Raw genomic sequence first — 16,658 nt, forward strand, 5'->3', positions numbered from 1 at the left:
ACTGGCTAATCAAGGGTCCTGGGGCCTCATTCAATAAATGTTGAGTACGCACAAAATATGCGCACAGCGGTTTTCACGAAAAAAGTTGGCATTTATAAAAACGTAACTTGACGTGAGCATGTGCTTATCCTCCCACAACCTTTAGACCATGAGTACACAGTGTCTGGTGGTTGAATTATTCCATTCCCAGAATGCAACAGTAGGCTATAGTAGCCTTCTGCAGGAAGGAAAGAAATCAATAAACATAATAAAATGCTATTATTTGCCGTTAGTAAGAAGAGCAAAAAGAATGAGTTTAAAAAAAAATCTTTACATTGTAAAATAATTTGAAATCAGCATCCGTTTCATTTTCATGATCGTCGCAGAATAAAATTCACCTTTTCTGACGGATGGTATCATACGGCTGAAATATCCCATCTAGACTTATTCCTGCTCTACAGGCTCCCACTCCTGCTCTACAGGCTCCCACTCCTGCTCTACAGGCTCCCACTCCTGCTCTACAGGCTCCCACTCCTGCTCTACAGGCTCCCACTCCTGCTCTACAGGCTCCCACTCCTGCTCTACAGGCTCCCACTCCTGCTCTACAGGCTCCCAGTCCATCCCCAGCTCTCATTTAAATTGGACCCACTTCACAGTAGTAAATAGATCAGCCATTTCTAGTGCTCTGTGATCCGAAGTGTAGTTTAACGGTAGAACAAACAGTTCACCTTTTTACCATGGAGGTTTTGTAGGCTACGTATGAATAATTAAAAAAATGTGACATTCCTCCAATTGACAATATTTAATATCATAACCATTGCGAAATAACTCCCTCAACTTTCCTGAAGTAGCCATAAAATAAATTACAATGCGCATCTCATTTAATTGAGCCTAATAGATAGGCTATTATAAATTAAGGTTTTTGCTCTATGCATCCGAAAAGAAGCGCAATATATAACATACAGTATCATTTAAACAGGTGAACAGACGGTTGATCTTTAGCATTGAAGTGGGTATGTTACCACTGTAAGCAGTCCTACTGTAGTGAAGAAAAAAAAAAGGTGAATGATGGGCGTTTCCAGACGGTATTATAACGCTCGTTGACACACGCACAGTTTAACAACAGGTCTGACTCATAACAGGAAATATACGTTGTATATTATAAATCTATATTTGTGCGCAGTCTTTTCATGAAATTAAGCAAGCAGATATTTAGTGTCAAATTGACCTTTATAAAACACAATTTGACAGTTATAAATGAGGCCCCAGGTGTGCAGTTGAATCAGGTGTTCGAGATTAGGGGGGCAGGACTAGCTCTCACCAAATACACTTATAAAACCTAATGGAAAAGAGGACCGAGATGACACCTCTAGGTTGTGCGAACCTGCTCTACAGAAAGGGTATTGAGGGGGCCATTTTGAGTCTTGGTCTGTACCTCATGTCTCCCAGTTTCCTGCTGAGGGCAGTACCCATGGTGGAGAAGGCAGCAGTGGTCTTCTGGCCCGCCACAGACAGGGTCTCCTGAGTCTTCTTATACCTGGCGGGAGAGGATAGATACACTATATATCATTAGAACATGACTGAAACCATATTGAAAATAGGACTCAGTTTCGAATAGATGACGCCTCTGTCGCAAGCAGAAGGAAGATTCTTTGCCACTAAGGGGTTAATAAGTCTGACAGACAAGTATGCAGAAATACTGAGGAATTAGCAAGAGCTTGTATCCAATACTTGACAAAGATCAACCAATACATTCTGATGAAAGATCATTAAAAAAAAAGCCCACATTTTGCACAGGTTATAGCTACACATTGTTCTGAGATACTGAGCATCAAAGTTCACATCCCAGATCTCACTAGCGATCCGTTCAGTACACAAGTCTGTATGTCTAAGTCCTCTCATCTTTATCCCAGAAAATGGATTTCTATTCAGACTGACCAATACAAAAATAGTGTTGATAACTGTATGATAATCCTGAGAAGACGTTTGGGGAAACTATGCAGTTAACAACATCGTCTTGTTACACTTTGTACAGCGGGTCAGAGGTTCCCCAGGAAATGTGATGACCAAGACAAAAGCAAGTACATTCAGCTGGACTAGGGCAGGCACCCCAGTCTCACATGATTTAAGTGAAGGTGGGCATATGCAGGGCCATCCAAATATCACCAGCCAAACAGAAGGGAAGCAGGAACAGTCAGACGCCCCTCCCCCCTCCAAGCAAACAGCAGGAACAGTCAGAAGCCCCTCCCCTCTCCAAGCAAACAGCAGGAACAGTCAGAAGCCCCTCCCCCTTGCTGAAACTAAATGCAACTCAGACAAAACTAAACTATAATAGTTAATAGATCAACTCACGCTTCAGATCGGGAAATTTCATCCAAAGTTGCAGACGCTGTAAGATATCTACGGACAAACAGTGTGACAATGAAATGACTAACTGACTTCTTACAGAGGGAGGAAAGAGCAAGTTAGAGACTTTAAAGTTAATAACTTGAAATAATAATAACATAACTAGAACCCTTCTACACACACAAATATAAAAACAGACTGTCCAAAAACTTGCCACAATACTTTGATTTGTTTGAATACCGCATTTACTGAACCAGGGAAACACTACGACAATGAATCAGTGTTTGTTTGGAAAGTTACAGAAGTGTCAAATATCCAACTCTGCTGAATTTCTAGGGGTTTATTACAGCTGGATTTCTCCCAAACTCGGGTCCCTGGGGTCCCCCTCTAGGTGCACGTTTTGGGTTTGTTGCCCCCTAGCGCTACACAGCTAATTCAAATAAACACAACATGAAGCGTTTGATTATTTGAAACCAGCTGTGTAGCGCTAGGGGGGGATAATACCAATAATAAACCAACATGACAGAGTTATGGAAACCCTGCAGTAGAGGACACAACACCTTCCTCAAGCTTGGACGTAGTTGGCAGTCACATATCTTGTGTTTTTAGTGATTAAAACTCTTAGTAATATTTTCACAAACATAATATATATATATATATTTTTTTAAACGGCTAATGTGTCAAGCATTAGAATCTATTGGATGAGTCATTGATTGAGCACAAACCATTCAGTGCCTCAACATCATTGTTACTGTAATGTAACCATGTCGATCCCTGTCAGTACAGTAACCTGCATGGGAAAGGAGGATGTGGCTTTAGTTCTGCTGTCTACAATGGAAATTAAATACATAGCAAGCATAGCTGTAGTCCGAATAAAAATAAATACGAATTAATTGACTTTAAATGTATCTGTAAAACACTGATACAAATATTTCTGTCTAGACCGAATTAAATATCTTCCATGTAACACACAGACAAACCAAATACCTGTCTTCTAGGGCCCAGGACCATACCAGTATCGCGACACTCGGTTAGTATCGTGGCAAAGAACCCAAAAACACGAAGCGGATTTCACTTGTTTAAGAACACAGCCCTAATGTTGGAAATAAAACATTTATTTTCAAAAAGGTATAGAACACAATATTTTAAAAAGACCAAAAGAGTTGAGTCTGTTTCACGTTTTCATTTTTCTTGCCATGGATTTTGTTGTTGTTGTTGTTGTTGTTGTTGATCACAGCCACAGCGTCATCCCTACACAGGCACTCTCGTTCACGTGGTATTCTTCCACATCCTCACTCTGGGTGAGTCATGTGACTGATCAAGCAAGACAACGATTTTTTTGGGGGGCGCCAGCCCACCGTTGTCTCTCTCTCTTTGCCCATGGTCGTTTATCAACTCTCTTTCAGTCTCTCTCATAATCCTCTCCCACACAATCCTGTGGCGGGTCTGGGCTGTTTGTCTGGTCGAGAAACTCTGCTGTGTGTGTGTGTGTGATATATATATATATATATATATATATATATATCTCTGTGCTGAAAGGACAGTGTAAGATAGCTCACATTTAAGCACCATGTCTTCATGTAAGCCTTCAGACACCCAGACAATTTAAATTTGCTGTAGCAACAACAGTGGTGGTGGGTAGTTTCATTACCTTCACACACAGATGTAGGAGATAATTAAATGTATAGTGAAAGAGGGGAAAACGTTATTCCCCATGTATTTCAGTTTCCCTCGTTTTCAGCGTAAATCAACCACCAAAGCTAATAGAATGAGTTATAACTAACCTATACTGGGCTATTTGGAAACAGCCACGCAAATACTTTTTCAACATCCTCAATACATTGTTATATTTATAGCTATTTTAACTAAATACCCCAAGTCAACTTGTGCAATACCTTAGGAGAAAAAAAGCAGACGGAATTCTTTATTCCACCTGTCACATGACAGAAGTTTATCGTAGGTCCCCAGGACATGTTAAGGCGATCACATGTGTTTGTAACGAGCACAACGGGAGAAAGCGAGAGCATGGGAATTCAGCTGTGTATTGACAGGGGTCGCGTTTTATATTGAAAGTCGGTGTTTTTTTGTTGTTGTTGTTGCTGCTTCAATAGAGTGATCACATTCGACCCCGAAAACGGCTTAATTTTCATCAGACGAGAGACGTGACACTATTTGGCTGGCAGCCACACAAGCAAATGAGCTCACAGTGAAAAAGCATGGCCCATCATATCCTTTATGTTTATTAGAGTAACAATGTAATCCTAATCTAGCATTTTACCGAAAGTAGTCTGGCTACACTGAAAAACAATACCTGAGAACAGTAGCTCCACATCAGTCAGAGTGCTGTCTGCTGATAGGATGATGGAGAACAGTAGCTCCACATCAGTCAGAGTGCTGTCTGCTGATAGAATGATGGAGAACAGTAGCTCCACATCAGTCAGAGTGCTGTCTGCTGATAGAATGATGGAGAACAGTAGCTCCACATCAGTCAGAGTGCTGTCTGCTGATAGAATGATGGAGAACAGTAGCTCCACATCAGTCAGAGTGCTGTCTGCTGATAGAATGATGGAGAACAGTAGCTCCACATCAGTCAGAGTGCTGTCTGCCGATAGAATGCCTGCTGGTGAATTCTCATCCGAGTGGAGAAGTGTAACAAAATTAGTCTGATGCCGAGCAGAAATTACAATAAGCATTTTACATCTACGTTTACAAAACGCAGCAAGATATTTCTATGCTGTCAAAAAAATAAAATGGAATTCTGTGTTAACTAGCAACTTAAACTTAGGTGTCGTGTTACGAGGCTGAATTAAAAAAGGCGACTGGGCATCAGTGTTAACTTGCTGCCATGTTTGAGAAGTCAAAGTCCATTGGATTAGTTATTTGTACAGCTGCCACCATCTTGATTTCTTTGCGTTTTTTCTCCTCTCCCTTCTCGGCCTGTCCCCCCTCCCCCTTCTCAGAGCAGTGCAGGCAGGCAGGCAGGCCCGTTGCCCTAGCAACTCCAGACCACACAGACAGCGTGTACACATGCTGCTCCAGAGCCAGTACTGTTCTTCCTTCAGACCAGCATGCTTCAAAACGTTGTTCATTTGCACAATGTCTCTCGTTCACATTCTGCTTGTAAAACTTCCAAACACACCACAAATGACATTCTGTAGCTCCTACCTATACATGTAGAACTTCATGAGTGGGATTGCCTGTTTTTGGAATTTGTTTATTTTAGTTTGCGGTTGTTGGCATATTTATCTAGCAGCCTTCATGTAAATTTGCCATTACTCGTGTTAAATTTTGTTTTACATTCTGGTAATTGACACCCAAATGGGTTTATTTGCCTTTTTTTGGGGGGCGCCCCCTCGTGTACTAAGCCAGTAATACCGTCGATACAAGGATGAGAGAAGGACGACCAACCCTAGTTAAAACTATCAGATATATTAGGTTGTTGGTTCAGAGGAAGTGGGAATGAGGATGTCACCTTAACACCCAGGAGTCACCTGCTTTAACAGGAAACACAGCACAGGGAAACAGGAAGTGAAAGAAGAAGAGAGACAGACTTCATGTAAAGAGTGAGTTTATTGCCAGTTAGCCACCCATCCAAAAGGGAAAGAGATGGACCTTCCTCAGTGGAGTACTACAAGCCATTTCCCAGCCTCATATAGCTTTCAGTTTCCTCAAGCAGAGGAGATCTAGTCTGACAGTACTGGCTCTGGAGCAGCATGTGTACACACTGTCTGTGTGGAGTCTGAAGGAAAGAACAGCACTGGCTCTGGAGCATTAACCCAGTTATATGGGTTAGTCTAGGATAGACAACAACTCTTTGGCAAACCAACAGCGGCACGTTAAAGCAGGGCAGAACTTTGTGGAATGTACAGATATAAATATATTATGTAGAACAAAAACTTCTGACACGTAAGAATAAAGAATCACATCAGCTCTACTCGTGACATTTCTATCTGCAAAAGAGGCACAATATCTGCCTACTGAACGCGGGAAACCGTCGCTACGACGACACCCGAAGCACCGGGATAACTTGGAGACCCGGCATCTTCTGCCAAGTTAAAACTAGACCGTATTATAAAAAATAAATAAAAAACATGCTTATATAAAACAGATGGTGTCATGGGAATGTGAGTTTTCACACGCAGCAGGCAGAGGAACCCACAAAAGGACAAATGTTACAGTAGCCAGGGTACGCTGCAGACACTGGTAGCCCACGGCAGGTGTTCTCAAATAGACATTGAGGGTGAGAGAGAGCGGTAAACTTTCTCATTCCACTCGCCAAGTTTCTCGGCGGTTCTGACATAGCTAAAAAACAGAGATGCTCAGCACTGTGCCAGGCTGTCTGTCTGATTCATGCTACAAAAGGCATGAATCATGCTGTTCTGAGTCAGATGTTGGACTGTTCACCTCGTCCTTCTCATAGCGTTGAAACATTAACCCACATTTTGGTTATTTTTTAAAAACTCATTGAATGAAATTGGTTAAATTACTTGAATTCCATTTTGTACACCCCCCCCCCCCCCCCCCGTGAGCTCAATACGCACATTGCAGTTTCTCTAGATATAAAATCAGGTCAAGCCAGAACTGTGCGACGTAGTAGGGAGTTGTAGTTTAACAGGCCAATAATCTACATAGTTAATTAACAAACGTTCTCTACTAAACTACAATGACCATAATCTATTGTCTGGTCTATATATTAAATATATTTTTTAACACACCTGCTTATGTTAGTGTGGGGGGAGACAGAGAGAATGGGCGATGGAGAGCAGTTGCTTGGCCAGGTATCTCTACGTGAAAATACACGATCTAAATGATTGATAGTTGGTATTCAGCAGTCATAAAATTACACCTTATTTACTATGAAAAACGACTAAAATAGTGAGCAGCAGCACTATAGAGATGAGATGATTTGAAATAATAAAGTCGTCAAATAAAACAGATGTAATAAACACAATAACTGAAATATTTATATTAAAGTGAATGAATGATGTTTAATAAGTGATCAGCAGTAATGGACAGTCACTAGCATCAGGGGACTTATTTCATATTTTATTCTGTGTTAAAACATTCAATCCACATAATGCATTTAAAGCTGTTTAAAAAAAATATATATCTAAAACCATGATTATAATATATATATATATATATATATATATATATATTAATAGTCGAACTGACCTCAAAAAGCACTCAAATCGCTCAGCACTACCTTTCCAGAACGGTTCCAGAAACGTAACCAGGCCAGCACGACAGTAGAAAATCAGGCATACAGTATGCAAGAGACTTAGGGTTTTGTAGTGCTAAAATATATCTGGTGAGAGTGGTCCTCTGTTGGTAGAGCATGAGGTTAGCAACGCTAAAGGTCGTGGGTTCAACTCCACATATTCAAAAAGAAAAATGCACTCAATGTACTGTAAATCTCTTTGGATAAAAGCACCAGCTAATTTAAATATTTATATCTGAGGAGGGGGAAGAGAATCCATTAACTAGCCTACTTCAGAAACTTCAATCACTGATGCTGTCTAATACACCTTCACTATATCAACATCAAAAAATACATTTAAAAAAAAAAAAAAGGTCTTTGCTCCCTCCATTTTGACTTGGTAATATACGTGTCACTGTTAGGCTTTGAACTGTTTGACAGGATTTAAAAAAGAAGCCTCGATTTAAATGGCTTCTTCACTCAAATCTAAAGACGCTAGGAGTTGAACCGTGCTACTTTTATAATACAACGAGGCCGTCGGAAACCGTTGAATTACAGAGTTACAGCACGAGTCGTCATAAACGGCAAAAAGGAATATTTGAGTAGCGCCAGAGGTCAAAGTAGACGGACGTGATTCTAAATCCGTACGGATCACATCCGCCTTGATGTTCACTTCAGTGTACTAACAGCTGTGTGGACCCGCACTCACAGGGCCACTCTGGTCTACACTAAAAGCCCTGACCAGGCCAGAACGATAGAAAGGGAACAGCACAGAGAGTCTAGAAGAAACCGATTGACGGACGTTACTGCAAGCGATAATTTGATGTTATTTTAACAACCTAAGATGAATAATATTACAGATTTAAGAAAAACAATTTTTAAGTATCAACATTTTTTAAAGGATCTTCTACTTACGCATTAGAGGTCTGGACGTCCTGCCATCCCTTGGTGAGGTTCTGTTTGAGCTCGTTGAGGGGGCTCAGCCCCAGCTTCCTCTTTAGCTCAGCAGAATGCTTCTCTTTGGCCAGGAGCACCTGTCTCAGGGTGCTGATCTCCTCTTCCACCTGACAGCAACACAGCAGAGCGGTCAACCACTGGCTGGGCCAAACGTAGTTATGAACATTACCATTGGTCTGAAACAAAATATTCCACTCAAATGTTTGTGGAACCGATTATTAGTAAATCAAACTCACTCAAAAAGAGATATGATCAGATTAGAGCATAACAGACAGACAGAACACGAGGCCTATATTGGTTCCGGCCGACAGACACCGGCAGAAAGACACCGGCAGACAGAACCATACCTTGACTAGCTCAGAGCGGATCTCCTCAGCCTCCTCCTCTGTTAGCCCTGGGGGCAACGTGTTGATGGATGATACCCCCATGGCTCCGCCCTCCACGGGGACGTCAGTCAGCGGGTCTGCTCCTCCTGCGGGGCCCAGGCCCTTGTTGGGAGAGTTCAGGTTGATGTCTGGGTCAAGAGAGAGAGTGGGGGCAGGGGGGCATGCTGAGTTGAGAGAGAGAGAGTAGAAGGCCTTGAATTGAAGTGTTAGTGTCATCAACAGTAATAATAATAATAATAATAACTTTATTGGTACAGTGCTTTTCAATACAAGTAACAAAAGGACTTCACATCAATGTGCTAACAAAAACAGGTAAACAAAATGATAGCTAATTAAAAATCAGACATGAAAAGCATCTTCATTAAAAAAAAGTGTCTCTTCAGCAGGGATATAAAAAGAGACACTGATCTCCTCTGGCAGACCATTCCCTAGTCCAGGGGTCCTAATATCCAGTCTCCTATCGTTATCAACCTAGAGACTTTAGAATGGTCAACAGTGCCCTGCCAGAGAATGTCTGGCTGCGTCCTGGTTCGGGAGGGAGATTCGTCCTGGTTCGGGAGGGAGATTCGTCCTGGCTCGGGAGGGAGATTCGTCCTGGCTCGGGAGGGAGATTCGTCCTGGCTCGGGAGGGAGATTCGTCCTGGCTCGGGAGGGAGATTCGTCCTGGCTCGGGAGGGAGATTCGTCCTGGCTCGGGAGGGAGATTCGTCCTGGCTCGGGAGGGAGATTCGTCCTGGCTCGGGAGGGAGATTCGTCCTGGCTCGGGAGGGAGATTCGTCCTGGCTCGGGAGGGAGATTCGTCCTGGCTCGGGAGGGAGATTCGTCCTGGCTCGGGAGGGAGATTCGTCCTGGCTCGGGAGGGAGATTCGTCCTGGCTCGGGAGGGAGATTCGTCCTGGCTCGGGAGGGAGATTTGTCCTGGCTCGGGAGGGAGATTTGTCCTGGCTCGGAGGGAGATTTGTGGACAAATGACCAAGATTATATACAATCTGAGGTTCTAGCACGTTGGGTTGCCAAATACAACCACCTCAGATTTTATATCATTGAGCTGAATTATTATATATATTTTATTCAACATTTGGGGTCAGCAAGACACTGGTGAAGGTTCACTACGCTAGCTTGGTCTCTGGGTCAATAGAGCTGTGTTTTATCTGCGTAGCAGCGAAACTGAAAGTTATGATTGTGGATGGTGTCACCAAGGGGAAGCATATATTGGGGGGGGGGGGGGAATTAGTCTCAGTATTGACCCGAGGGGACACCATAGTGAATAGGTGCCGGGGACGATACGGAAACACCCATTCTCACTGAGGGTCATCTGCCACAAAAGATATGACCTGAACCAGTCGAGGGCAAGAGACTCCCACCCACCTCTCCAGCCGGTCAACAAGGATCCATAGTATCTTACACAGCACTGAAATCCAGATGAACTAGGATAAAGCATTCACCGGCAGCCAACAGAAGGTGATGACTGATTTTCAATAAAGTATTTTTCGTGCTGTGAAGTGGGCAGAAGCACGACTGGAATTTTTCAAATAAAGTTGTTCATACTCAAATGAGCCACTAATTGCTTGAAAAAAAACTTTTTCCAAAATCGTATAAAATCTTATATATATAAAAAAAAAAAAGAAGCTTCGAGAAAGTTCTATAATTATTTAGTCAGGAGTGGTCTGGATTGGGCTTTTTAAAATGAGGTTGGACCAGAGACAGAGTTCAGGGAACTATTTACAATAGACACAATGTTAGGGCCAACAGGGAACTATTTACAATAGACACAATGTTAGAGCCAACAGGGAACTATTTACAATAGACACAATGTTAGAGCCTAAAGGGAACTATTTACAATAAACACAATACTTAGGGCCAACAGGGAACTATTTACAATAGACAGCATGTTAGGGCCAACAGTAGTCAAGTAGGGACCACATCCAAGTGACAGGAGAAGGTCTTCATGTGAGGAAACATATCAAAAGGAGGAACTCAAAGGATATTTGCTCCAATGTGCAAAAAGGAAGCCGCAAAACTGTCACAAAGTAGTTGCCCCAAGTGCCTCCTGACCAGAAATGCTGGTATGAGACCAGCAACTGTCAATCTGGGATCTAATATTTTCTATATTTATTGTAAAGAATCGTAAGAACTATTGGCAGAGATGATGGATACGAGCCTTTCACTGTCATTTTGCCTTTCTAAGTTAACTTTTATTTTAAAGCGTGAGTGTGGTCATTTTAAAAATCAGGTAGACAACGTATTATTGATATTCTAAAGTAGTCTGACGTGTCGTTAAATAGCCATTCACCAAGTCATCTGTGTGAAGACCAAGTACAGGATCGGTGGCAGGGGACAGAAAACCCCCCATGTTCATTTACTAACAGTGGTGGTGTTATTGATGTGAGAGAGGGGACAGATTTTTTAGGAGGCGGAGAAGAAAAAGCTTTTTTTTAAGTCAGAGACATCAATAGTTTCCAAGTTATCAATATTTCAGACCACAGGACAAGATTAAGAGTATGGTCACATGCTCCAAATACAACAGTGACGCTTACTTACAAGCCCTTAAATAATTAAACAGCAGCAGGAAAATAACAATGTGGAGGCTATATACAGGAGGTACCGGTACTGAGTCAATGTGGAGGCTATATACAGGAGGTACCGGTACTGAGTCAATGTGGAGGCTATATACAGGAGGTACCGGTACTGAGTCAATGTGGAGGCTATATACAGGGGGTACCGGTACTGAGTCAATATGGAGGCTATATACAGGGGGTACCGGTACTGAGTCAATGTGGAGGCTATATACAGGGGGTACCGGTACAGAGTCAATGTGGAGGCTATATACAGGGGGTACCGGTACTGAGTCAATGTGGAGGCTATATACAGGGGGGTACCGGTACAGAGTCAATGTGGAGGCTATATACAGGGGGTACCGGTACAGAGTCAATGTGGAGGCTATATACAGGGGGGTACCGGTACAGAGTCAATGTGGAGGCTATATACAGGGGGTACCGGTACAGAGTCAATGTGGAGGCTATATACAGGAGGTACCGGTACAGAGTCAATGTGGAGGCTATATACAGGGGGTACCGGTACAGAGTCAATGTGGAGGCTATATACAGGGGGTACCGGTACAGAGTCAATGTGGAGGCTAGATACAGGGGGGTACCGGTACAGAGTCAATGTGGAGGCTATATACAGGAGGTACCGGTACAGAGTCAATGTTCGGGGGCAAAGGTTAGTCGAGGTAATATGTACATGTAGGTAGAGGTATGCATAGATAAGAAACAGAGTAGCAGAAGTGTAAAGGGGGTGGGAGGGACGGGACGACAAAGTTACAGGATTCTAACAGGTTAAGAAACTACCCAGCTAGAACATTGTTTGGGCAACATGAATGAATGTTCTCCAAGAATAATATTTAAAAAGTGTAACCCAAAGAGTGTTCATGGCAGAATTCTCTGACCTATGTATAAGGTTTAGGAGGGCGTTACAAGGTGGGCTGTTTCTTGTTCAAGCAAAAGATAAGGCTCTCAAAATGGAGGAAAATTCACCACATTGACACAGAGCTACACAAAGTGACCTCTATCAATGACGGCTGCCCCACCACCACAGCCACACAGCCTGGATTTTATTTTGTAGATAAGAAAAGGCTGGAGGATGTAGTTTCATTTTATAGAACTAAAATCCTTGGGGTTTAAGCCAAATCTCAGAGCATGAAAATATCAATGCCATTGTAAATAATTAAAATCCTTGCCTACGTAGGAGATCTTTACATTTGGCAGGGTAGCCTAGTGGTTAGAGCGTTGAGACTAGTTACCGAAAGGTTGCAAGATCAAATCCCCGAGCTGACAAGGTAAAACTCTGTCGTTCTGCCCCTGAACAATGCAGTTAACCCACTGTTCCCTGGTAGGCCATCATTGAAAATAAGAATTTGTTCTTAACTGACTTGTCTAGTTAAATAAAAAGGTGAAATAAAATTAAATAACCCAATCTTGACACGGATAGCTGCTAGATGTACAGAGTCAAATCAGGAGAGTTAACAGGAGATCCTCTAACAATTTAACTGCACTACGGGACATACCATGTTTCCATGTCCTCGTTAGCCAATTATGACAGAGGAGCAATACCAGACTCAGGCTATCAGTCAGTTTATTTTTGTTTTAGAGGATCAGCTTTAATATTGCAGATTGATGCTTCCATCATATGTAATTGTCTGTATCATTTCTAATCCCATACATATACACACATACATACACACTTTTCTTTAATATACCTTCCTGTATTATTTCCCAAACCCTACCACCCTTCCCCCAATTGGAGGAAACTAATAAACAATAATACTTAGGCTTCTACCTTCAGTTGATACATCTTATATACATGTTACAGACACAATCTATTTTACAATAGTTATATTTGGTTTGTTTTTAGTACTTCCTCTATTTCTGATGTCCATCCAGTTTGATTTCTATCTGTGCTATTTCACAAAAGTTCTGAACCTATATACATGTTACAGACCACGTATGTTTTACATCTTATTAGTCCCACCCTTCAGCTCCATTCAACCCCTCCCATCTATCTCTTAACACCATCCATATTGGATTGTCAGTCAAACAGTTATAATCCTGGAACCCCTGCGGTCAGGGTGAATCCAAGACCGATGCAATTTGCCTGGGTTACCACCAGGTTGGTGAACTTTGAAAGCAGGTACCGCTTTTTCCGCAGCTGAGCTAGCAACCGGACAATCTCTTCCCGAAGCGGCTCGATGGTGACACCTTTCGGGCAGACAAACCCCATGTCTACATTTTCTCCCTTCCCCTGTGTGGAGATCACGTCGCACCTAGAGCATTTGCGCCCCGCCACGGATAGAAGCAACGGCGGGCTAGCACTGCTAGCCTTTTCCATTAGCAGCTAACTAATAGCTATGTTTTTTAGCGGGATCCCAGGGCACAAACTTGCAGTCCCAGCAGCAACAGTAAAAGCTAACCGTGCCGTGGAATTCAGAGCTATACTTTTAAAACATTTTTTTTAAACTTTGATGTAGATCCATTTCTTACACTATTTAATCAAAGTTAAACTAACATTCACCACTTAGCTGCGCTTTTTGATGACATCTGTACGGAGATCTAGAAAACGGTCCTCTTTAGACACCGTCTTAGTTACACAAGCTAGGTTTCTATTCAATTTGCAACAGATATTCATGCAAATATTCAAAAACACACCCCAAAGAAAATATGCACTTGTTTCCCCTCCAGCGGCGTTTCCATCAAAAAGGACTTGGTGCAGATAAACATCAGTATGTGATGACGTAGTGATGACATTTACTTTTCATGTACCCAATAAAAATCCAAAAGTTGAATGTGTTTCCAACGAATTTTCAATTCTACTGATAGTTGTAAAAAAAAAAAAAAAAACTTGTGGCGTTAAATTGCAAATATGCCCAAACAGCCAACAGCTCGCAGATACAATGCAGATAGGTGTAACAGTATAACTTTACGGCGTCCCCTCGCCCCGACACGGGCGCGAAGGAGCAACACTACTAATAGGTTTCAGAGCAAGTGACGTAACTGATTGAAACGCTATTAGCGCGTACCCGCTAACTAGCTAGCCATTTCACATCCGTTACATAGGCTAGTCTACATTATAAGAAAAAAAAAAATTCTTATGCATAATAATGTCAAATTGCAGCCAAGCATCGATCATCATGTCACCAGAATAAGACTATATTTATTGGAAAGGAGCATCAAGCTCATCAACATGCACTTTCACCACCTTGTAAAGTTCATCATTTATTTAATCTGTAGCCTAATAAACTGCATGGTTTCCCCGAGTCGTAGTGGGAGGACCAAACACACACCATGTCATTGCGTGACTCCAAAAAGCAAAATATTTCCCGGGGGACAGCGAGGCTAAAAGTTATTCTAAGAGGAACTGTAGCTACACAAGAAGCAGTCTTTCAAATGGCCATTAAATTCACTCCTGTCACTGAGTAGACTGGGCTTAGCCAGGCAGGGCTAATGGTACCGCCACCATTAGCTAGGGCCTCCGTCTGACTCGCAAGTCTGGTCTCAGATTTGTTTGTGCGGTCTTGTCTTGCCAACTACTACAGTCATTGGGGGTTGTCATTGCCAAGCGTTGACCATAGGAGTTGGCAAGACAGCACAAACAGATCTGGGATCAAGCACTGTATCCACAATGAACAAGGCCATTGTCTTCGAGGAAGAACAGCAGTGTTTCTATACAGTGATGATCGATGGTTAAGACTAAAGCCGGGAAGATACCAGTACTGAATTTTTTTTTTTTTTTTCACTGCAAAAATGAAAACACGAAGCAGTGTAATCTCTTTGGTCCTTTTAAAAACCTGCTGTAAAATACTGTGATATAGTTTGGGAAAATAAAATAAAAATATGACAACATAATGTTGGTTTCCAACATCATGGCCGTTTTTCTAAGGAAGATCAAATCTCTTGGTGTTCTGCTTCCTTGCCGTGATAGTAACGAGTACGGTGATTCTGGTATGTCCCGGCCCTAGGTAAGACTACTGGAGATGATGGTGACGTCACATGTTGTAGTACTGTACAACACCTCTTCGGTTTAAATAGATCACCACTGTACTACGGGGTCAACAATGACTAATTTGGTCAAATGAAGCAATAATATAGCTGGCTAACAGACTAACCTAGTTACACACTGAAATTAGATGTCTGTAGTCTGGACTTGGTCTCAAATGTCTACTTTATATTTATTTAATTTAACCAGGCAAGTCAGTTAAGAACAAATTCCAATTTACAATGACGGCCTACCAGGGAACAGTGGGTTATCTGACTTGTTCAGTGGCAGAACGACAGATTTTTACCTTGTCGTCAGCTCGGGAATTCGATCTAGCAACCTTTCGGTTACTGGCCCAACGCTCTAACCACTAGGCTTCCTGCCTCCCCTCCACTTGACGCCACATTGTAGCACGTTTGAATATGAACGCATGTGAACCTAAATCACGTCCCATCGACCGTAACGAGTAGCTACAGTATCCACAGCAGGGCGAGAAGCGGCTGAAGAACAGTCCTAGTTATTTATCGTTTGTTTTCGGGCAGGTTGAGCTTAGTTGGCATGATGATGATTACATCATCTATTCATAATGACGGTAGCTACTAGAATTTACAGCACAACGACACATTTCTCAGGTAGTTACAGTGCCTTCAGAAAGTATTCCTGCCCCTTGACTTATTCCACATAATTTGTGACAGCCCAAATTCTAAAATGGATTAAAATATTTTTTTGTTGTTGTTGCCACACACACAATGATAGGGAAAACATGTTAGAAATTGCAGCAACATTTTCGTAAATGAAATACAGAAATCGAATTTACATAAGTATTTCCACACCCCCTAAGTCAATACATGTTGTTAGAACGTCCTTAGGCAGCGATTACAGCGGAGTCTTTCTGGGTATGTCTGTAAGAGCGTTGCACACTGGGATTGTACAACATTTGTACATTATTCTTTTTTTATTCTTCAAGCTCTGTCAAAAAGATGTAGATCATTACTAGACAGCCATTTTCAAGTCTTGTCATAGCTTTTCAAGCCAATTTACATCAAAACTATAAACTAGGCCACTCGGGAACACTCAATGTTGTCTTGGTAACCAACTCGAGTCTATATTTGGTCTTGTGTTCTAGGTTATTTTCCTGCTGAAAGGTCAATTTGTCTCCCAGTGTCTGTTGGAAAGCAGACAACCAGGTTTTCCACTAGGATTTTGCCTGTGGTTAGCTCCATTCCATTTTGTATCCATAAACTCCCCACTCCTTAACGAT

At 42.1% G+C, this 16,658-nt stretch overlaps 1 protein-coding gene across 12 annotated transcripts in view; it reads right to left on the bottom strand.

Moving 5' to 3' along the window:
* LOC120061517 (tumor protein D54-like) overlaps nucleotides 1-16,658 on the bottom strand; it is a 31,560-nt gene that overhangs the window by 11,583 nt on the left and 3,319 nt on the right. For 2 of the 12 annotated variants that reach the window (XM_039011417.1, XM_039011418.1), the window contains 4 exons: nucleotides 8,830-8,996; nucleotides 8,441-8,589; nucleotides 2,332-2,379; nucleotides 1,415-1,516 (listed from right to left, as the gene is read on the bottom strand). In XM_039011417.1, the coding sequence (XP_038867345.1) occupies nucleotides 1,415-1,516; nucleotides 2,332-2,379; nucleotides 8,441-8,589; nucleotides 8,830-8,996 (466 nt within the window). Of the gene's footprint in view, nucleotides 1-1,414; nucleotides 1,517-2,331; nucleotides 2,380-8,440; nucleotides 8,590-8,829; nucleotides 11,463-16,658 lie in introns of those variants that run through there. The other 10 variants (XM_039011411.1, XM_039011413.1, XM_039011409.1 and 7 more) reach the window with 7 other exon arrangements.

This window comes from Salvelinus namaycush, chromosome 16 (genome assembly GCF_016432855.1).
Source record: "Salvelinus namaycush isolate Seneca chromosome 16, SaNama_1.0, whole genome shotgun sequence".
Lineage (NCBI taxonomy): Eukaryota > Metazoa > Chordata > Actinopteri > Salmoniformes > Salmonidae > Salvelinus > Salvelinus namaycush.